Genomic DNA, 22,641 nt, shown 5'->3' with positions numbered 1-22,641 from the left:
ACCATAGATTATAACTTTTTTCAGGTGTGTTTAATGACCATTTTTACGAACATACATTTGCCTACACAAACCGTATTAGGCTACAGTTGGTCTATTGCTATGCTAATTTTAAGAAGTTAGAATAGGCTATGGTATAGGCTACTATTTACTTTTATGAAGTTGATACTTCACACAGTTCCATCACAGCACAGACATTTTTTTGGAAAAAGGGCAACCTTTAGCTGCTGAACGTTGCAGCTAGAAATGCCCTGAATAGAGCCGATGTGATTCCTTATTGTACATATCAGAGAAGCATGTTTGTTCTACAGAGCCTATTTCTATCTGAACGTTCCAAAACGCCCTGCAGGTGTCGTAATGTAGGCTACGCCCTCTGGTGAAGGAGTTTGATTATTACACCACACTTATTTCCAATGCACACTATTTTAATAAGAATCACCTCTGGTGACTATTCAGAATGCACTGTTAAGTAACTGTATGTCCAAAATCATGTTTTGCTATAAGCTTAATTATTGGACAAATTATAATGAAATAGCTTCTTGTTGGTCAGTCTGTAGATTTCTGTATTTCTCTTTTCCCTCCACATGTTTTTATGATGGCAGTGTGTCAAGCGCTGCTGTTGCGTGTGCGCCATGAAGAATCTTCTTATGAATTACAGGATGCAAATGCTGTTGCCTGTGTCGAAGCTGTAGGGCATTTTCTATTTTGTCCAGTAGTGTGCTGGAGTCGATTTTCCTCTCCACCCCTTTTATGTGTAGTAGGACACATCCCTTCATAGCGACAACTGCTGCTGTCACCAACATCACTGCGCCGATGTTATCATAGGAGGACTGGATAACAATCTCTTTCGCCTTATAGGACATTGGATTTGAAAGACAGCTTTCAGCCATTTTATCACCGGTAAACTTTCGCTCTTTCTATCCCTTTTCATTTTGAACAATTACTTCATGAATTAGGTTTACAAAAGCTAAATACGCCAGGTTTGGATAAGATAGCAGTGGCTTTTATTGACGCCAGTTTCTTGCTTTCACACTCAATTCTAGCGTGTGACGACAGGGATGCAGAGTTTGGGGAAAGCAAATAAACTGGTACGCGTTTTGAACTATTTACATGGTTTATCAGTCTACTGCACGTTAATCTGTTAAATCAAATATCTTCTTTAATTTTCCAGAACCTACACGGTGTAGCCAGTGTTTTTATTAGGGAGTGAGTATCATTCATAAGCTCCTCCTCCCCCCCTTAAATTTCCTGATGTTGCAAAGCTGGTGAAATGTCCAGGAATTGGTTTTAAATCACAAACAAGAGGTCGAATAGAAGGTGCTATATTGCTACATGGAATCTGAAAAGTTCAGTGTAGACAAAGTGATGATCGATTGTAAAGATACAATGTTGCTGATGAGACACATTCCTAATGTTGACATGTAGGCAGTGATTTTCTCATTATGTTGACACACATGGCTATCAATAGAGGTTGTACTACTAGCTAGTGCCAGGTGCATCAGCTTACCAAAGCATACAGGAAGCACACAGACAAGTCTCAGTTTGAGAGAGGTAAGTTACAATGTTCATTCAAATGTTTCATTTTGTTTCAGATGAATAGTTACCTACTTTCTATGTCTATAGATTCACTGTGACTTTTGTTATTAAGATAATGTTATGCTACTGTAATAACGGGTATTAGATAGCCTACTGATATAATGGACCATTATCCTAACAATAGTACAGTGACTCAAATACAGTATGCTGCCCTACAATGCAAGCACATGCTATAAAAAAAGGTTTTGGTTCCTGAATCTGTACCGTATGCAAGTCATATCTTGAAATAGCCTACCATTTTTATTGTGCAAATTCAATTAAAGGAAAGACTCGAATCATTTTGATGGAAATACAGGTTCATTCAGAAAATAGGACCTGTCAATAAAATGTGTTCTGTTGTTCCCTGGAATATTGACTTAGCATCTTAGGTATGTTGTAAACAACTTTTAGCTTTCTATGCCTTTCCATTCTCAAGCAACATTTTAATTGTGTTGGTTTGTTGTCCTTACTGTACTGTACCATAGAAAATAGTACTGAAAGTAAATAGTACTAACAGAGTAGAACACCTTACTCTGTTAGTTTCCTGATTGGTTCTTTCTCACAACTCACATTTGACCAAGCATAATTTTAGGATTAATAATAGGATCTGTACTTATCTTTCATAATTATTATTACGTTTTTATCAGATATTATGCATTTTACCACGATTTCCACAACAATCAACACAAAAATTATTATTACTGCAAAAGTCCAAAAAAGTAATAAACAAATAAATAATAAATAAATAAATAAAAATGGTACCCCCTTTTTGATCTTGTCTCATCACTGCAACTCCCCAACGGGCTCGGGAGGTTGAATGTCGAGTCATGTGTCCTCCTAAACATGACCCGCCAACCGCGCTTCTTAACACCTGCCCGCTTAACCCGGAAGCCAGCCCCACCAATGTGTCGGAGGAAACACTGTTCAACTGACGACCGAGGTCAGTCTGCAGGCGCCCGGCCCGCCACAAGGAGTCACTAGAGCGCGATGAGCCAAGTAAAGACCCCCGGCCAAACCATTTTTACATTTACATTTTAGTCATTTAGCAGACGCTCTTATCCAGAGCGACTTACAGTTAGTGAATACATATATATATATATTTTTTTATACTGCCCCCCTGGCGTTGCAAACGCCATGCTCTATCAACTGAGCTACATCCCTGCCGGCCATTCCCTCCCCTACCCTGGACGACGCTGGGCCAATTGTGCGCCGCCCATGAGTCTCCCAGTCGCGGCCGGCTGCGACAGAGCCTGGATTCGAACCAGGATCTCTAGTGGCACAGTTAGCACTGCGATGCAGTGCCTTAGACCACTGCGCCACTCACAAGGCTGGGCCAATTGTGCGCCGCCCTATGGGACTCCCGATCACGGCCGGTTGTGATACAGCCCAGGATCAACCCCGGGTCTGTAGTGACGCCTCAAGCACTGCAATGCAGTGCCTTAGACCGCTGCGCCACTCGGGAGGACCAACAAATCAATTTCTAATATTTTTTAACATTGCTCCCCTAATGAAAAGGCCTGAGTTAAACATAACACTGAAAAAAAATATTTTAAATGAAATTATTAAATGTATTTTGTAATTTATCTCATTACCGTAATACATAATATTTTTAAAATATTTTTGTCATCACTTGTGTATACATGTTTTTTACGTTATTTATGTACACATATTTCAATAAAGAACAAAAGTCACACTATCAGATTAAGCCACAATTTTTTAAGTATATGTTGTAATTTTCCCTAATATTTCCGAAATATTGGTGCTTTACGATAATGATGAGCAGGTTTCGGAAGATGAGGCAGCATGTTTTGGTAATGAGTGTTGCATAGTTTGCCATTGAAAAACTGTACTGATCTCTATCTGAGATTCGGTAACCCAACAAATCATCAGTGTGTCATTTGTTAATCCCAAATGATTTGCATAATACTAAAATCAGTGATCTTAAAAACCAGGGCCTAAAATTAACTTTTTGGTCCACCAGCCACTAAGATTCTTTACCAGGCAAAACACATTTTTTCACTAAAATTACACCAACAAAACACAAGAAATGGATGAACAAGCTTTGTAACGTTTCTAAAACAATAAATGTATTACTAGTAAGAAGAAATGTGGTATATTGTTTAAGTACATTTTTTGTGACCTGAGTCTTTTAAACAAAATATCACAGATGAGACAAAAATGTTCACCTGCCCCTTTAAGGGCGGGAGGTTACCGTGGTAACGGGACTCGAGTTATGTTTATGCCTGTGAGATTGAGTCTGACTAGTAGCTGCATTGTCTTCTCTTCCCTAACAGTTGAAACTTGTTTGTGAACGAAACAATTTAAATAGCCAAGAAACACAAGGACAAAGTCTCTCTTAAGTAGACTTTCGTTTCAAGTAAATTAGGCCAACTTTTATACCTGTGCGCAGCGCTACTAAAAATTTTATTTTCACTCAGTTCTTCACGTGCGCACGGCCCCCAGGCAGGCAGTGTTGCAGCGCTGGGTGGGTAATCTTACATCTGCATGGGCTTTGCAGCATTTAAATTGATAAGGCCTCTGCAGAACTCAGGGAATTCATACTTCTTGCGCTCCGCGAAGCAGCGCAAAGCTGGTGTGAAGAAAGTTGTCTAGGAAGTGAGTTTGTGTTTATACAGGACCTCCACTCCTCACCTACCGTCAAACAATCATGTCAATGCGGAGCTGTACTGAGCCCTCCACATTGTAAAAAAAATTGAGAGGCATGGCGATCTGGTACGGAGCTCAATTTGGCCTCTGCGTGCCTCTGGAGGCGCCACAATTGCGTCACACCATCCATACTGGCGCCTCTGACCACATTTTCAGATAAAACATAAATTGACTCTTACCTGCCAATGCCAAAATCTACCTGCATTTGGCTGGTGGCGGGTGTTAATTTTAGACCCTGTTAAAAACCAACTTGTCATTTAGAAAACAGCCTATGTGGGATTGATATGAGTCAGTAACATTTATTCTACTGTCAAAATTTACTACAAAGTGTAAATAGGATAATTTTGGTCATAAAGTCAGTCACGTCCAAAACAGAGTTTTTTGAGACTTGTGGTCATGAGTGCATCACAATGTAAATGAAGGTTGGGTTTGTTTCAATCCTACCCACATGCACACAGCTGGCAGCACACAAGTAATCATAAATTCAGAGTGCAGTTGCTCCTGACCAGATCATAATGCCTGTGGTAAATGTGGGTTTACTTTGGATAGCCCTATAAAGCTAGTTAGGGACCATCTGTAAATTACACAATGTACATGGGACAATATGTTAAAATTCCAACAGCTCCAAATTTCAATAGCTGTGTTCGAATACTCATACTAACTGCACTAACCGTACTATTTATGACGTGAATTGAGTATATAGTGTGCTTATTGGTCATAGTATGGATATAGTTAGTATGCCAAAACTTCCTGGATGTCGTATTAAATTTGCCAAAATACGAAGTATACATGCAGTGGACACTATTTCCGTACTTTTAGGGCCCATAATGCAATTCTTCGGGAAATGGGTGTGGCTTCATAACGTTTTCAGATTTGAAGAAAATGGCAGAAAATATGCGGCCGAAGTCCGACGAGAGCGGATACAAATTCAATGCTTTAACTAATTATGACAAATGTTAACAAAATGTTGAGCAACGTAATAAAGTAATTACTTTTCAAATATGCTACGTTACACGTTATGTTGCCTGACAATTTGTTAGCTACACTATCCTTACGAACCGCATAGCGTTATAGCAGTATGTACCGGTATGTTAACTAGTTACCTAAGATTAGTTGGCTACTAATATATCGAACTTGCCAGGTAGTATATTAACTATCTGCTATCTAACTAGCTACCCAACGTTTATTGACTTGATTATTCACATAATTTTTAGCTAAGTGGTATACTCACAATTTCAGAGCCCTCTCGTGCAGAATAACTGATGAATTTACGAATGCTCAACAGCCGTTGAATATGGCCTGTGTCAGTAAACGTCAGCAAAAAACAGCATAATTAAATTGGTGCCAGCAGCACAGTTACAGTCACCAACGCTCTGGATAAAATGAAAACAGCTTAACCAACTCTGCTAGGGCGAGTAAAATGGTCAGAGTGAGGTGTTCTCTCATTTGTGTCTGGAAGTAGCTCGCCAACGTTAGCCAGTTAGCTTGAGTGCTTGACTGCTGTTGAATGCTCGGATCAACCCTACTCTTCGGCCAGAGCGTCCAGTGTGCGCTCTGAATGCTCCGAGAGCGAAACGCTCTGAATTTACGAACGGACAACCTGACAACGCTCTGGAAATTACGAACGCCCAGCGCACACTCTGGCACTCCAGATTGAATTTACGAACACACCCGAAATCATAAAATGTTTAGCTAGTCATCTGTAATGCTAACAAGCTAGCAAGAGGTTGCATAGCAACAGTATCAACTTCCGGTAGACAAGCAAATCTCTAGTACGCTCAACTGAAACGATACCGTTTGTTTACAATATACTAAAATGAACTAATAGTATATAGTATGTAGTATATACTCATTAAGTATGTAGTATACAGTATGTTAGTATGTGTATTCGAACACAGCTAATGACTTAAAAACCTCAAACCAACTATACATTGAAGAAATTCATTTACAAATTGAAAGTATTTAATGAGAAGGTGTGCAACATTTAAATATTGTCTCATTTGCAATGTGTAATTTATTGACGTCCCTAACTAGCCCCGGAGATAGGCTATCCAAAGTCAAACCAACTTTGCCATGGTCTCACACCAGCCCAAAATAATAATTGTCCTAACTCTTCCCACCTGCGAACACACACACGAGACACCCACATCAAACCACACCCCAAAACCAACTCACATTTGAAATCATTAATGGCCGCTAGCATTTCTTAATGAACCAAATCTAAAACGAGGCCAAATCAGGAATGCAGTCACCCTTTAATGCAATTTACTAAAATACCCCTTACTTCAGTGTAAGTATAAGTACTGTAATTACATGCATGTATTTTCAAAAGTCAAAAGTGGACTTAAACGTAACAAAGTGACTGTAAAAATGTAAAAGATAATGATCTATATATATATACAGTGGGGAAAAAAAGTATTTAGTCAGCCACCAATTGTGCAAGTTCTCCCACTTAAAAAGATGAGAGAGGCCTGTAATTTTCATCATAGGTACACGTCAACTATGACAGACAAAATGAGATTTTTTTTCTCCAGAAAATCACATTGTAGGATTTTTAATGAATTTATTTGCAAATTATGGTGGAAAATGAGTATTTGATCAATAACAAAAGTTTCTCAATACTTTGTTATATAACCTTTGTTGGCAATGACACAGGTCAAACGTTTTCTGTAAGTCTTCACAAGGTTTTCACACACTGTTGCTGGTATTTTGGCCCATTCCTCCATGCAGATCTCCTCTAGAGCAGTGATGTTTTGGGGCTGTCGCTGGGCAACACGGACTTTCAACTCCCTCCAAAGATTTTCTATGGGGTTGAGATCTGGAGACTGGCTAGGCCACTCCAGGACCTTGAAATGCTTCTTACGAAGCCACTCCTTCGTTGCCCGGGCGGTGTGTTTGGGATCATTGTCATGCTGAAAGACCCAGCCACGTTTCATCTTCAATGCCCTTGCTGATGGAAGGAGGTTTTCACTCAAAATCTCACGATACATGGCCCCATTCCTTCTTTCCTTTACACGGATCAGTCGTCCTGGTCCCTTTGCAGAAAAACAGCCCCAAAGCATGATGTTTCCACCCCCATGCTTCACAGTAGGTATGGTGTTCTTTGGATGCAACTCAGCATTCTTTGTCCTCCAAACACGACGAGTTGAGTTTTTAACAAAAAGTTATATTTTGGTTTCATCTGACCATATGACATTCTCCCAATCCTCTTCTGGATCATCCAAATGCACTCTAGCAAACTTCAGACGGGCCTGGACATGTACTGGCTTAAGCAGGGGGACACGTCTGGCACTGCAGGATTTGAGTCCCTGGCGGCGTAGTGTGTTACTGATGGTAGGCTTTGTAACTTTGTTCCCAGCTCTCTGCAGGTCATTCACTAGGTCCCCCCGTGTGGTTCTGGGATTTTTGCTCACCATTCTTGTGATCATTTTGACCCCACGGGGTGAGATCTTGCGTGGAGCCCCAGATCGAGGGAGATTATCAGTGTGTATGTCTTCCATTTCCTAATAATTGCTCCCACAGTTGATTTCTTCAAACCAAGCTGCTTACCTATTGCAGATTCAGTCTTCCCAGCCTGGTGCAGGTCTACAATTTTGTTTCTGGTGTCCTTTGACAGCTCTTTGGTCTTGGCCATAGTGGAGTTTGGAGTGTGACTGTTTGAGGTTGTGGACAGGTGTCTTTTATACTGATAACAAGTTCAAACAGGTGCCATTAATACAGGTAACGAGTGGAGGACAGAGGAGCCTCTTAAAGAAGAAGTTACAGGTCTGTGAGAGCCAGAAATCGTGCTTGTTTGTAGGTGACCAAATACTTATTTTCCACCATAATTTGCAAATAAATTCATTAAAAATCCTACAATGTGATTTTCTGGATTTTTTTCTCAATTTGTCAGTCATAGTTGACGTGTACCTATGATGAAAATTACAGGCCTCTCTCATCTTTTTAAGTGGGAGAACTTGCACAATTGGTGGCTGACTAAATACTTTTTTTCCCCCACTGTATATATTATATATATATATATATATATATATATATATATATATATATATATATATATATATATATACAGTGGGGAAAAAATATTTAGTCAGCCACCTACAATGTGATTTTTTCCACGGTCTGTACTGGTAAAATTTGCTTTGTGTAATAGGATTTTGATATTTGTGGTTGTAAGGTATTTTAGATGTATTTCCGGATTGAGTGGGAATGCAAACGGCATAACACAATATCCCTATAAAGTATCGAAATATGTGAGATACAGATCAAAAACTGTCTTGGGATATCAAACAACAGTATAGGTACACGTGTCAAAATGGGGGATATCCTCCTTTAAGTGGTTGCTCTTTGCTGAAACATATACTGCCGATTGTGGCTTAAAGTAAGTTAAATGGGGTTTATACACCCCGTATTTCATGACAAACCCTACTTAATCAAATAACTATTGTTTTACAAAAAAATCTGTGCAATCGGTTTAAGGAGTGGTCCTAGTAGAATTAGAAATTATGGTTCACATTACCAAAACGGACCTAAAAATGATGTGGTAATGAGAAATGTGTGTATCGGTTATGAGAGGCACTTAGCTCAATCCTCAAATAATAGGAGACAGCCATTATGAGTCAGCAAATAATTGACCACATCACTAAAGCCCATTCATGCCTCCATGTTAGTAAGGTAATGGTTCTCTGACATTTTACCAATTTGAGCTTTTTAGCTGTTTCGGTAATGAGAAGGCCAAGTGGGGTAAATGGGGTGTTTTTATTTTATTTCACCTTTATTTAACCAGGTAAACCAGTTGAGAACAAGTTCTCATTTACAACTGCGACCTGGCCAAGATAAAGCAAAGCAGTGCGATAAAAACAACAACACAGAGTTACATATGGGGTAAAACAAAACAAAGTCAAAAATACAACAGAAATACATATATATACAGTGTGTGCAAATGTAGCAAGTTATGGAGGTAAGGCAATAAATAGGCTATAGTGCAAAATAATTACAATTAGTATTAACACTGGAATGATAGATGTGCAAGAGATGATGTGCAAATAGAGATACTGGGGTACAAATGAGCAAAATAAATAACAATATAGGGATGAGGTAGTTGGGCGGGCTAATTTCAGATGGGCTGTGTACAGGTGCAGTGATCAGGATTGAGATTAAGAACCTCATTCTGAAGGCATACAAGCAAATAAAGTAAATTAACTTGTGCTCATCCAAGGACAACTCCTCTAGATGATGCATCATGGGTGAATACAACTTTATTTAAAAACGGAGTGGCGTTTTTACAGGCACTTGAAAAAGTGTTATGCAATTAGACACGTCTACAGACACTGTGTTGTTACATAATAAATATAATAGTTTAATATAAAATTCAACTAATATACAATTTTTATGAGTTATGGACAAACTACAGCAACATATTTTGTTTTATTCAAATAAGTTCTGTTTTCTAAAGGAAAATTGACCCGAGAATTTAATCCAGACGCATTTCGGTAATGAGAATTTGGGGTGAAAATGTACAAAATGCAGGTCAAAATGTTACATGTATTTAAAATAAGACACAAAAACTCAAAATCTTAGTCTTCAGAATCATAGTTGATTTTTCATGCATCAAGTTAGAGAGTCATGCTGTGTTCGTAAAAAAAGAGAGAGGAAGATTAGTGTTTCCAATTACATAATCAACCAATTAGTAAGCAATTAGTGGAGCCTACTCACAATTGGTTAAATTCACTCGATGCACACCGATGATGTCATTTCAAACACTTATCTTCCTCTATTCTTTACTACAAAACATAGAAACGCGCAATTTTCACATACTGAATGTTGATGTTGGGGTGGTGCTGGAGATTTAAAACAATATATATTCACTACAGAGGTCAATGTTTCTATTTGTGGCACACTTTGGATTATAAAGGACTTGTTTAACATTCCTTTTCACATTTCGTTGCTGGAGTGAAAAGATTTCAGAATTCTAACCACATTTTTGATATGATTAAATACAATTATTAACTGCAGAAATATGATAATTTTACGGTCACTGACTTCAAGTCATTTTTTTCTTCACATTACAGTCAGCCTCAAGCAGTGTTAATTACACCTAGATTTCACACCATGTTCCGATTTTGTACTGTACATGATGGGTTTCCATGGCAGCATCAACCAGACTATCACTGCATATCACTGAGTAATGGAAAGGGTTTGAATGTATGGCAACATCTTGCTTTCGAATCTGTTGCAGTATCAAAGAGTAATTCTGGGATTGAAGAGTAGAGGGAACCCGGATGATTAAAGGCTGCTGAAATCTGATAATTGACCAAGCTAGATAAAGCCCATCAAGGATTTCATCTCAGCAAAATATGTTCATGACTCACCCTATTTTGCTGCTTGGTTACAAGCTGTCATAGCAACAGTAGCACATTTTCTTGGGGGCATGTTTAGCTTTTTTTGAAAAACCTGTTAGAATTTGATTGAGAGGCTGCTTTTGGAGACTCGTGTGCTATGAAACAACATAGAAAAACTATTCGGCTGAAAAAGCAAAACAAATCCAATAGTCAAAAGATAAATGTCGGTCATACTACATACTGTACACTGTAATGCAAGTCAGGTTATAAACCAAGGTCTTGATCATTTATATGACTACTACCGAGGGTAAACTGTCTCTGTGGACAGCATGAATGTGTCTCTCAGTCTATTACACAATAGAGTCATGGCCATTAGCCGAGCTAAGGTTTCGCTCCTCTCGTCTCCAGTGGGCTATAATCTTGGGAGATGACAGATGGACACACTGGGAAGATTGGAGCCTGTGACCCTGCAGTCTAAAGACAACATGGAGCAAGGCTTCAGCTTCAGCACACTGGTGAGTCTTGTCAGTCAGTGGTAAGGGTACTCAGGGTGGGGGGTGAAGCGGGGAGGGTGTGAGCTGTGTGTGAAGTGGGATAGGTGGGAGGTGAAGAGGCGGTGTGAATAAGGAGGGGCTTGAGTGCTCTTGTCTTTGGAATTTAAGAATTCAAGGTTAGTATAGGAAGGCTGATGGAAGGCTGGGGTGAATGGGTTTACTCTGCAGAGGGGGGTTATGAGGCTCTGGGAAGGCACGTGGGTGGGCTGTATTGATGTCTTCTGTAGAGTGGGAATGGGTTAGTGGGCAAGTGGGTCTGGGGGGTCCACGCCAACGGTTTCCTCTGACTCACTCCCATTAGTATTCCCACTGCAGCTGCTCTGACATTCAGACTCATCTCTCCATTCAGGACCATCCCTCCATCCTGGGTTGGGAGAAATGGATTGAAGGAGAAAAGGAGGGATAGAGCGGATGTTAGCCTCTTCAGACTTCACTTCCTCTGCTCATGAATAGATTATTAGACAAAGGAGATGTTATTATCGAGCCCTCAAAAGAGCGAGCGCTCGTGCCTGCTTCAACTGTCACTGCCAAAAGGATGACTAAATTTGATACTTCATCGAGTGTCCAAACATTTCCCCCATTATTTTGCCCATTATGTTCTGCGAGCAATGGGTTCTCTATCCCCCTGTAGAGTCCAGTAGAATCTTGATAAGACACCCACATTCAATAGTAACCTTATAGGAACTCTGCAGCAGTGTCCAGTGTATACTGTGCTGTGCTCATTAATATGGTGCAGAGCAGGGCTGCTCAGGCCAAAGTGGGGGCTAGCATAGCAGTGGGCTCAGAGGGATCAGCTCCCTCCTCAATCCCCCCATCCTCAGCCCACTGAGCCTGCTCTGGCCGCCCTGTCCCAGTGAAGGATGAACAGTGATGATGTTGTCTGGTCACGTGACCTCCTGGAGAGGGAGGGCTGGGAGACTACTGAGGGAGACAGCCCATGTTGATGCTAGCTGTTTCAGAAGAAGCTACAGTAGTACTGCTGCTAGGGGTGATAGTGTTGCTGTGTCAGGCTGTTGGCCTTAGGGTTTTTCTGCCCATGTAGACGCTGGTACTGATGCAATGTTAGTGATGAATGTGTTGTTTTAGGCCCTGGGGTGTAGAGGTGTGCTAATGCTGGTGTTGATAACCAGGTTGTCTTATCCATGCTTAGTCCTATCCTAACCAAAACTAGCCTTTGATCAGTTTCTAGGGACACCTACTACACTGATGCTTGTGATTACTTTGACTCTTAAGTTGACCTCTGTGACTGTTCTGCCCGTGTCCTCTCTGACTCTGACCCTGGTGTTTGAACGTTGATCTCTGATCCTGGTGACCTTTGATCCCCAACAGAAGAAGCTGGCGGCTGAGCCAGATCACACAGACGTGAGCCTGACGGCGGCAGAGCGTGTGCGGACCCTCAGCAAGATGGGCTGCAGCATCGAGATCAACGAGGAGATCACGCCACGCCACTACTTCCGCTCCGGCGTGGAGATGGAGCGCATGGCTGCCGTGTACCTGGAGGAGGGCAGCCTGGAGAACGCCTACGTCCTCTACAACAAGTTCATCACGTAAGGAGAGGAGAGAGAGTATCTTATACCTGTGTCTAGACTAGGGCCTATGATAGAGTGTAATATTAGCAAACCTTTGAGCTATGTCCAATGTACTTATGGCAGATCAAGTATATTATCTGATGATTAATACACTACAGTACTTCATAAACTGTAATCTGTCTAACCACCCACAATCTCTCTGTTGTGTTCTAGTCTGTTTGTAGAGAAACTCCCCAGCCATCGAGACTACCAGCAGTGCAGTGTGCCTGAGAAACAGGTGATAATAAAGGTAATCCCTTGGGCTTCTGTAGTGAGTGGACCCCTGTGGTGCTCAGCCCTGCAGAAAGCCCATTAACATCAAGGCTCATTAGCCTGGCTGGAGGGATGGAGAGAGGGGTGGCAGGGTGGTACGAGGGTCCTGTCTGTCTGGCTGAGTGGTAGGCTGCTTAGTGGGTGCCTCATACTTAGTGGGGGGATTCAGGTCTGCTTTGATTTAAGTGATGTATGTTAAGGTAAGAGAGTCCAAGGTCAGCTCAGGGACAGCACTAGTTTAGAAAGGGCTGTAGATTACCTTTTGTTGTCAAACAATAGAAGCGCCACTATGATCTATTAAGTGCTTTGAAATGGTAGATGAATGGCTCATAATTTTTTATTCATAAAGTAATGATTCGGCCCACTCTTATTGACCATTGGAGCTGCAAAGTACCACTGCTAATGGAAGAAAGTGTTTCCCTGCCTGCACTCACACAGTTGATATTATTCTCAGAAGTTGCAAGATGTCGCATTTCCGCGGAAAGATCAATTGAAGAAGCTCCTCCACGAAAAGTACAACAAGGAACATACAGAGTATCTCAATAGTCAGGTAAGGATTAGCACCCAAACCTTTCATTACATTCATTGAGATTAGCTAGGAGGCTGCCTGGAAGCTCTATTTGTGGCTCTAAGCCCAGTGCTAGCGTGCAACACCTGTTCATATTAGTTACAGTGTGGTATTTGTATCACTTTTTCATGAATGTGAATACTTCAATGCAGCATTTTATAGTTACAGTTGTAGTTTATGGTAAGTAGTGATGAGAAGTGTTTAGGAGTAAGATCATGTATATCAACAAATTGTACTGATATTGAAATGGCACAGATCTGAAGTGTTATGTCTGTACCTTTGTTTGTGCGTGCACATGCGTGTTCATGTGTGCACTCGTTTGTATGTGTGTGCAGAGCCAGGCGGTGGTGGCAGATGGCTGCGGCCAGCAGCTGCAGAGGATGTCTCTGGTTGAGCAGGAGAGGCAGAGGGTGGCACAGCTGCGCAGGATGCAGATTGAGTCGGAGCAGTTCCGCTACTTCGAGGACCAACTGCGCAGACAGGAGCTGGCCAATCGCAGAGACGAGGCGGTCGCTAAAGTGCCTGAACAAACGGACGGGTCCTGCCTGTCTCACTCCTCCAAGAACCATGTTCGTCTCGACCCAAACCGCAATAAACAGCCTCTCCCCAGCAGCAAGCCAGCAGCTAAACTGGCTGGCGTACATAGTGAGTGTCCTGCTCCAGTTAGAATATAACATCTAGGTTCTATATTTTCGATTGAGTGATTGTTACTCAGAGACAATCCATTAGTATGGTAATAGGGAAGTCAATAATGAGGTACATTAATAGATACTGAATATATTTGAGCTGGTTAATCACTGTCGATGCATGTTTTTGTGTTGCAAAGTGCTGCATGAGTCACACTGATTGACATCCTGTTATTGTTGTTCTACATACTGTGCTTACGTGTGTGTGTGTGTGTGTGTGTGTGCGTGTGTCCATACAGATCAACGGGTTGAGGGCCTGAGGCGGGTGATCATTCCTAGAGACCTGACCTACAGGTTTCTACTGCTAGCCGACAGTAACACAGCCAGGGGTATAGAGACATGTGGGGTCCTCTGTGGAAAACTGGTAAGATATGCTCTGCTCTGTACACAAACATTGATCTTTTTTATTTGTAGACAAACTGCCAGTTTATTGGGGAAAGTCAAACTTCCCAGGTTACTGTTTACCTTATCTAAGCATACTGTAGGAGACACCATTTGTACTCAGTGCCATTCTATCTGCAAACAATAGTTATGTCAAGTAGGAGGAGAGAGGGAGGTTGCCAATGTAAGGTGTTCAATGTTCGAAGTTCAAGAATAATATTTGAAGTTGATTGTAGTTGCTACGGAATTTGCTCTCATTTTCTGATGTATGTCATGTGCATGCTTCAGATTGCTGTGTGTAGGTGGGTGTGCCAAATCCTGCAAAGTAGCAATAACAGTATGTCAGTGCCAGTAGACTTATGAGCAGTTATTAGCAACTATGTTGTGCATTGTAATGCACTAGCTCATAGGAAGTGTTACCTTTGTTTCTTCCAGACTCAAAACGAGTTCATGCTGACCCATGTGGTGGTGCCCAAACAGTCAGCGGGCCCAGACTACTGTGATATGGAGAACGTGGAGGAGCTCTTTAGTTTCCAGGACCACAACAACCTACTGACTCTGGGCTGGATCCATGTGAGTCGACACTACACTCACACGTACACACATATGCGCAAGCACACACACGTACACGTGCATGCACACTCACACTTACACATACACATGCACGCAAACATGCACATATACACTTACAGAGAGGCAATCTCGCCTATTCTAGTCATTTCTCATTTTTATGCCTTACAATAAACATGTCAATGACAAAGCCTACTTACATGAGTGCCTACAAAAATGCACAGCCTTTTGTAATTTATTTTCAAAGTCAAAAAGTAGGCGTATTAGATTTCAAATAAGTAGTTACACCAGCAAAATTGAGAAGAAGTAGAATAATAAAAGAAATATGAGGTATAACCGTACTGTTCTTGCTGAGAAGGACACTATTTATCCTGTAAAATGATTCCTTATGGAAAAAAACATACATTTCACATGTGAACACATGTTAAGTGTTCCAAAAACACATGTTTTCATGTGATCACATGTGATCTTATGTGAAGTTAATGTGATAACGTGACAACATGTAAAGCGATGTGGTAACATGAAACTACATGTGAAAACGTGAAGTGTTCTAAAAACATGTTTTTTTTTTGTAAGGGATAGCCCATCAGTGGAACAATTCCTATTCCTTATGACTTACATCAGTTAATGTGAAAGAAAGAAATGAAAAAGAAAATCTCATGAAGACAACAAAGCATAGCCTACATTTACCCAGGGATACACTCTATACAAATTATGTCTATTTATTTTTTCCCACTCTAATAAAACGTATACTTTTGGGTTCACAATGTATTTTTTTTTTAAACTAAATGTGTGCGTGTCCAGTTACAAGGTTGTTAGCTAATAAGGTAACATGACTGAACAGCCTGTTTGTTATTAGACAAATAGGCTAGTAAGTGGCCTGTGAGTAACCTAGTTTTAAAACTGCCTGGGAAATTGTATTTATCAAATGCTTCCCGCGAATTCACGATAGAAAAAAAACAAGAAACTGTACCTCTGGTAAAATGGATCATATCTTTTTGAATAGTTTGGGCTACAGACACACTGTTTTCACTGAGGTAATGGTGAAACCATGACAGTCACAAAGCTGAGCACTTGCCTAGCGTGTAAGTGATGCGCCATTTATGGAAACTTATATCAGACTTACAGCCTGCAATTTCAAAATTCTTCGACCATCAAAAGGTTCGGGGCTTGACCAAAAACATTTGGGGCTGCAGCCCCGGAAGCCCAGGCCTAATAACGCCTATTGACGCCTAAAATGGGAGTTATAGAGGGGAGGGACACAGTGAAATGTAGTTCCGCTGATTTTGGGGAATAAACATATTCTGTAAATATCAAATATAATACCTAACATCTTTTTGACACAGTTCCATTATCTACAACCAACCCTTCTGACTGTTGCTCTCCTCTGCCCTCAGACCCACCCCACCCAGACGGCCTTCCTGTCCAGTGTTGACCTGCATACACACGGCTCCTACCAGCTCATGCTGCCTGAAGCCATCGCCATCGTCTGCTCGCCCAAACACAACGAGTGAGTCTCTGTCCCTGTCCCTGTCTGCTAGAATGAGTAAGCCTACTGATGCTAACGCTAAAGAAAACCAATCTACTAAGACATGCAATGTGGGTGGTATCAAATAGTTTATTCAGTAGGGAACAATGTTATAGGAAATGCATGATGTAGAACCGACATGATGATTCTCTGTGATGTGGAATAATGAGTCGTGTCAGTTCTATACTTAACATCTCTATCTGATTCTACACAGCTCTAAATGTTCTACCTCACTGAATAAGCCTCAGGCATAAGTTAAGCTCTCAGATGACCAACCTAATGTAGGCCTTAGAGTTGCTTGGCTGGAAGACGATCTAGTTTTACCAGATGGATGTCATGACTTCCTTTGGCAATGAGAGCTCTACTGTATATAGACAAGGCCTGTGTCTGTGAGTTGCAGTACGGGGGTGTTCAGACTCACCAGCTCTGGGATGGGGGAGGTCGCCGCCTGCAGGCTGAAGGGCTTTCACCCACACTCCAAGGACCCGCCGCTCTTTAGCGTAAGTAATACACACAGACATTTTCCCAGCAGAAAGAGAGGCCTCACTACTTCCCTCTTATTCAGCACAGTCACAAATAGAGCTTGTGTGTTCATATAACCCTCTATTTTTTAAATGTAACCTTTATTTAACTAGGCAAGTCAGTTAAGATCAAATTCTTATTTACAATGACGGCCTACCCCGGCCAAACCCAGACGACACTGGGCGAATTGTGCGCCGCCCTATGGGACTCCCAATCACGGCTGGTTGTGATACAGCCTGGAATCGAACCAGGGGATCTGTAGTGACACCTCCAGCACTGAGAGGCAGTGCCTTAGACTGCCGCGCCACTTCATGGTTGTGCTTCTCCACTATTTCTGTTAGTTAACCTGAGAATGAAACAAAGCCTTTTCTATTTTCAGATCTGTAGGCATGTTGTTATAAAGGACTGGAAAACAACAGTGCTGGACCTCAGGTGACAGCGAGGGAAAGACACCCACAACCCTCCCCCTCCTCCCCATCACAAACTGGAACTCCTATTTATATCTTTGTTTACAATGAAGGCTTTTGTATTTATTTATTTATTTGAAATGAGGTACTGTGAATTGAAACTGCTTTGCAACACAGAATGATGTGAGCTATGGAGTTGTTCTAATGGTGTTGTTTTATCAACCCTTTATTTAAGTTGTGGATTTTTTGGGGGGGGCTTTTTGATAGCTTGGCTTGTCAGTTTTGGCAGAGGGGAGTTTTTGAGCCAGATAGTCTTTCTGCTTGTCAGATTTTATGTGAAATTCTTCAGAGCTAACTATTTTAGCACGCAGGCCTACTGTAAATGGCCTTAGGTGTTTCAGTGTGAGAACAACTGCCTGAGAATAAAGTGTGTCTGCGAGCGGGTGCATGTGTTATATGAATGATTACATGAATGATAGTCTCCCATGAGGGTATCCTTACCCTTAACTTTCCTGGTACAGGATACAACAGACAAGACTTGAAAGACACAATTATACATTTTTGCATAATTGATTACATATGCAGAGATTCAACAAACAAACAAAACATTTTTTTTAAACTCAATATATAATGGACTGATTGAATTGTGATGGCTGTGTGGTTTAGGAAGTTGTTTTGTGTTGTCTTTTTAGTCTAAATTATAATAGATTACTTTTGGCCAGTTGGATGTTAGCCTTGACATTTTTGCATTATTTGTGAGTCTTGATTTATCTTGAAGTGTTGACCTGAAAGAAAACCGTAACTAAATTATTATTAATGTAGCCCATCGAGGTGGATTGTCTTGTGGGGGGAGGAACAAACCAAAGTGCTCAAAGAATTACAGTGAATTCAGAAAGTATTCATACCACTTGACCTATTCCAAATTTTGTTATTACAGCCTGAATTCAAAATGGTTTAAATAGATTTTTTTGACTCACCCATCTACAAACAATACCCCATAATGACAAAGTGCAAACATTTTTTTAATATATTTTTTACAAATGTATTGAAAATGAAAAATATAAATATCTAATTTACATAAGTATTCACACCCCTGAGTCAATACTTTGTAGAAGCACCTTTGGCAATTCCAGCTTTGAGTTGTCTTTGGTATGTCTGTAGCAGCTTTGCACATCTGGATTTGGGAATTTTCTCCCATTCTTCCTTGCAGATTTTCTCAAGCTTTGTTAAGTTAGATGGGGAGCAGCAGTGAAAAGCAATCTTCAAGTCTTTCCACATTTCCACGTTTGCACTCTGAAGCAGGTTCTCATCAAGGATTTTCCTGTGTTTGGCTCCATTCATTGTTCCCTCTCCTTACAACTCTCCCAGTCCCTGCTGCTAAAAAGCATCCCCATAGCATGATGCTGCCACCACCATGCTTCACAGTAGGGATTTACATTTACATTTACATTTACATTTTAGTCATTTAGCGGACGCTCTTATCCAGAGCGACTTACAGGGATGGTGTTAGACGGTTGATGAGCTGTGCCTGGTTTTCTCCAGACATAGAACTTTGCATTCAGGCCAAAGAGTTAAATGTTTGTCTTATGCTTTGAGTCTTTCACATGCCTTTTTGCAAACATCAGGGGCCTCATTTATAACCGTCTTGTAAATTTTACACAACATATCTGCATGCACCATTTCTGAAAAGTGTGCACGCACAAAAATATTTAGATTTATAAACTTGGTGCATGCCATAAATACGCATGTTTCCCGTTATAAATCAGACCTGTAGTAAAACTGTGCGCACGTGAAGGAACTTTATAACGCTGCCTGAAAAACGCCCATCATTCACCTTTTATGGTGACAATAACTACCTTATTTGCTGCATACCTTGGAAGTATCGGAATTTTTCCTGCGCTACAGATGGCTGTATTGGTCTGCTAATACAGCACTAGTTAAGGCCCAGTGCACTACGTTTGTGGGGGAAAAAAACATTTATTTATTTAATGGATTTTTCAGGGGGTGCTGCAGCACCCTCAGCACCCCTATTTCCTGCGGTTATGCTGTCTACTCAGGAAAAAAAAGAAAACTATAGGCCTACTTACAGTGGTAGCCTATACACTTCAATGCAAAAGATCAACTGTCTGTTCACCTGTTGAATTCTATTGTATGTTATAAAGCGCGCTCCCTTTCGGAAATCATAGCATATCTTATACTGGTAGGCCCAATTAAATGAGAGCTGCGCATGGTAATTTGTTGTATGGCTACTTCAGGAATATGAACTCATCATGGCCAGAAAAGGTGAGGAATTTACTCTGCAATGGTTATGATATATGATATATGTATTATTCTTTATGAATGAAATATTGTCTACTCAAGAAATTTGACATTACCGTATACAGACATAGCCTACAAAGGTCAATGGAAAAGGTGAACCGTCTTGTCTACCAGCCAGCGCAGCTGTCTACCGTTAAACTGCACTTCGGATTGAATCTCAGAGCAAAATACTTGAAATGGCTTATCTGTTTACTACTGTGAAGCGGGTCCAATTAAATGAGAGATGGGACGAATGGTAGCCTATCCTAACTTGTTGTAGGCCTATAGGCTATTTTGTGAGTATGAAACCATCACAGTCAGAAAAGGTGAGGAATTTATTTTGCAATGATCATGGAAATGAAATAAATAATAGGAAATAGATGCCTAAATCCAATTTTTATAGAATGCAAAAATAAAACAAATCGATTTTCGCTTTTCTCACTGACGGCAAGTGATTGCATCTTGTAATTATATATTTAGCTACCCGATTGTTTTGTTGTTATGAATAAGACTGTCGTCATATTTTCCTGCACAAGGCTAGTCTACTTCTGCCTTCTTGCCATGCAATACCTCAACCACTAGAAAATGCATACTCATGGTCTAAAGTTTGCGAGAGGATAAGCACATTCTCACGTCAAGTTTTTATTTATATTTTTTTTATAAATTGCAACTTTAGTGTGAAAACGGGCGTTTTGGGGCATTTATTTTGCAAATGCAAAGTTTATAAATGAGGCCCCAGGAGTGCTGTCATGTGGCTTTTTCTCAGGAGTGGCTTCCATCTGGCCACTCTCCTATAAAGCCCAGATTGGTGAAGTGCTGTAGAGACTGTTGTCCTTCTGGCAGGTTTTGACATCTCAGCCAATAACTTTGTAGTTCTGTCAGAGTGGTCATTAGGTTCTTAGTCACCTCCCTGACCAAGGTCCTTCTTGCCTGGTTGTTCAGTTTGGTCGGCCAGTCAGCTCTAGGCAGAGTCTGGGTAGTTCCATATTTTTGCAATTTCCCAATGATGGAGACCACTGTGCTCTTGGAAACGTTCAACACTCTAGAAATTGTTTTATATCCTTCCCCAGATGTACCTCATCACAATTCTATCTCAGAGATCTACAGACATTTCCTTGGACTTCATGGTATAGTTTCTGCTCTGACATGTACCTTATATACTGTATATAAATCATCTCCAAACAATTTAATTGACAACAGGTGGACTTCAATCAAGTTGTAGTGACATCTCAAGGATGATCAAAGGAAATTGGATGCACCTTAGCTCAATTTGGAGTGTCATAGCAAAGGGGTGTGAATACTTACAGTAGCAGTCAAAAGTTGGGAACTCCTTCAAGACTGTTGGAAAAGCATTCCAGGTGAAGCTGGTTGAGAGAATGCCAAGAGTGTGCAAAGCTGTCATCAAGCCAAAGGGTGGCTATTTGAAGAATCTCAAATATAAAATATATTTTGATTTGTTTAACAGATTTTTGGTTACTACATGATTCCATATGTGTTATTTCATAGTTTTGATGTCTTCACTATTATTCTACAATGTAAAAAATAGTAAAAATAAAGAAAAACCCTTGACTGAGTAGGTGCATCCAAACTTTTGACTGGTAGCGTATGTAAATTAGATATTTCTGTATATCATTTTGAATAAATTTGCTAAAACAATATAAAAACATGTTTTCACTTTATCATTATGGGGTATAGTCTGTAGATGGGTGAGATTTTTTATTTATTTAATCCATTTTGAATTGAGGCTGTAACACAACAAAATGTGGAATAAGTCAAAGGGTATGAATACTTTCTGAAGGCACTGTATAAGCAAAGATGCATTAGACGCCTTATAAGAGGAGTAGCTTTTTGCCATCCCAAGGGCCTTGACTACACAGAGCTCAGGTATCAGTTCACTTGTCACCCCCATGAAGCATTTAACTAGCCTGGTCTCAGACCTGTTTGTGCAATCTTGCCAACTCATCATTGTTTGGCTTGACAATGACCATTGAAGTTAACGATACAGCATAAACAGATATGGAACAAGGCTATCCTTTAACGACCCCTCTGTAGAAAATGGAGCTGTCCTTTTTTCACCTTTGGCAGAAACGGGCATAATTATATATATATATATATTTTACACTACACACCCCCTCACAGCAGTCCTGATAATGGCATTATCAGTTGTACAATGTGGTGTTGGACTATTGCTACAGTGTGATTAGCTGTCCCAGTGGCGCTGCACAAACGTGTTACGTTGTAGTGGCTATGTGTTTGGCAATGGGAAAGACAACCAGTCAATGCAGTGACTCTACCACACTTTTCCACTGCTTTATCTCCTTGTCCAAGTTGTTGTTTAACTGCTCTTCAAATGTAGTTGTTCTGCGTTTGTCCCCAAATGAACAGAACCATGTCATCAAGGGAACGGAATGAGTGAAAACAGGTTATCAAGACAGGACCAGAGATCCAGTTCCTCTGCAATCCAGGGCATGAAGTATGTCAGTGTAATTACGTTGTGTTAGAGAATAAACAAAGCCATTATCCTGAAAGGATGAATCAGGAAATTTGTATTTTAAGAACAGGCATTTGTTGTAGTTCATTTTCTGAGAATGTGGGGTAGCAGTGACGCATAGAATCTGGTGTCTTTTGTATAAGAAAATGTGGCTAGATGCAACAGTAGTTATAGTAATTATATTATAAACACTTGTAATATAAATGTATGAGCCAGAG

The 22,641-nt window shown here is 40.6% G+C and overlaps 1 protein-coding gene across 5 annotated transcripts; it reads left to right on the top strand.

Moving 5' to 3' along the window:
- The first annotated feature begins 701 nt into the window (after positions 1-701).
- Positions 702-18,078, top strand: LOC121547333 (AMSH-like protease). Of its 5 annotated transcripts, XM_045209703.1 has the most exons (12): positions 702-897; positions 1,041-1,085; positions 10,986-11,092; positions 12,461-12,678; positions 12,874-12,949; positions 13,427-13,522; positions 13,876-14,185; positions 14,466-14,590; positions 15,043-15,180; positions 16,575-16,687; positions 17,106-17,205; positions 17,607-18,078. In XM_045209703.1, exons 3-12 carry the CDS (start codon positions 11,012-11,014, stop codon positions 17,661-17,663), a joined length of 1,314 nt encoding a protein of 437 aa, XP_045065638.1. In that variant the 5' UTR covers positions 702-897; positions 1,041-1,085; positions 10,986-11,011; the 3' UTR covers positions 17,664-18,078. The 5 variants fall into 5 exon arrangements, with proteins under 5 accessions (XP_045065638.1, XP_041714473.1, XP_041714470.1 ...); XM_041858539.2 differs by lacking the exon at positions 1,041-1,085 and having other exon boundaries at positions 12,874-12,937; XM_041858536.2 differs by lacking the exon at positions 1,041-1,085 and having other exon boundaries at positions 703-897.
- The last annotated feature ends 4,563 nt before the right edge of the window (positions 18,079-22,641 follow it).

This window comes from Coregonus clupeaformis, chromosome 31 (genome assembly GCF_020615455.1).
Source record: "Coregonus clupeaformis isolate EN_2021a chromosome 31, ASM2061545v1, whole genome shotgun sequence".
NCBI classification, from domain to species: domain Eukaryota; kingdom Metazoa; phylum Chordata; class Actinopteri; order Salmoniformes; family Salmonidae; genus Coregonus; species Coregonus clupeaformis.
Note: the sequence above shows the minus strand (reverse complement) of the source record. Positions and strands in the feature narration are given on the sequence as shown.

What these genes read in the sequence shown, in the direction of transcription:
- LOC121547333 (XM_045209703.1), top strand. Translation starts at nt 11,012, where the DNA reads ATGGACACACTGGGAAGATTGGAGCCTGTGACCCTGCAGTCTAAAGAC. An exon ending in AGAAACAGGTGATAATAAAG is followed by an intron (nt 12,950 to 13,426) that starts GTAATCCCTTGG and finishes TATTATTCTCAG; the next exon opens with AAGTTGCAAGATGTCGCATT. An exon ending in TGACTCTGGGCTGGATCCAT is followed by an intron (nt 15,181 to 16,574) that starts GTGAGTCGACAC and finishes CTCTGCCCTCAG; the next exon opens with ACCCACCCCACCCAGACGGC.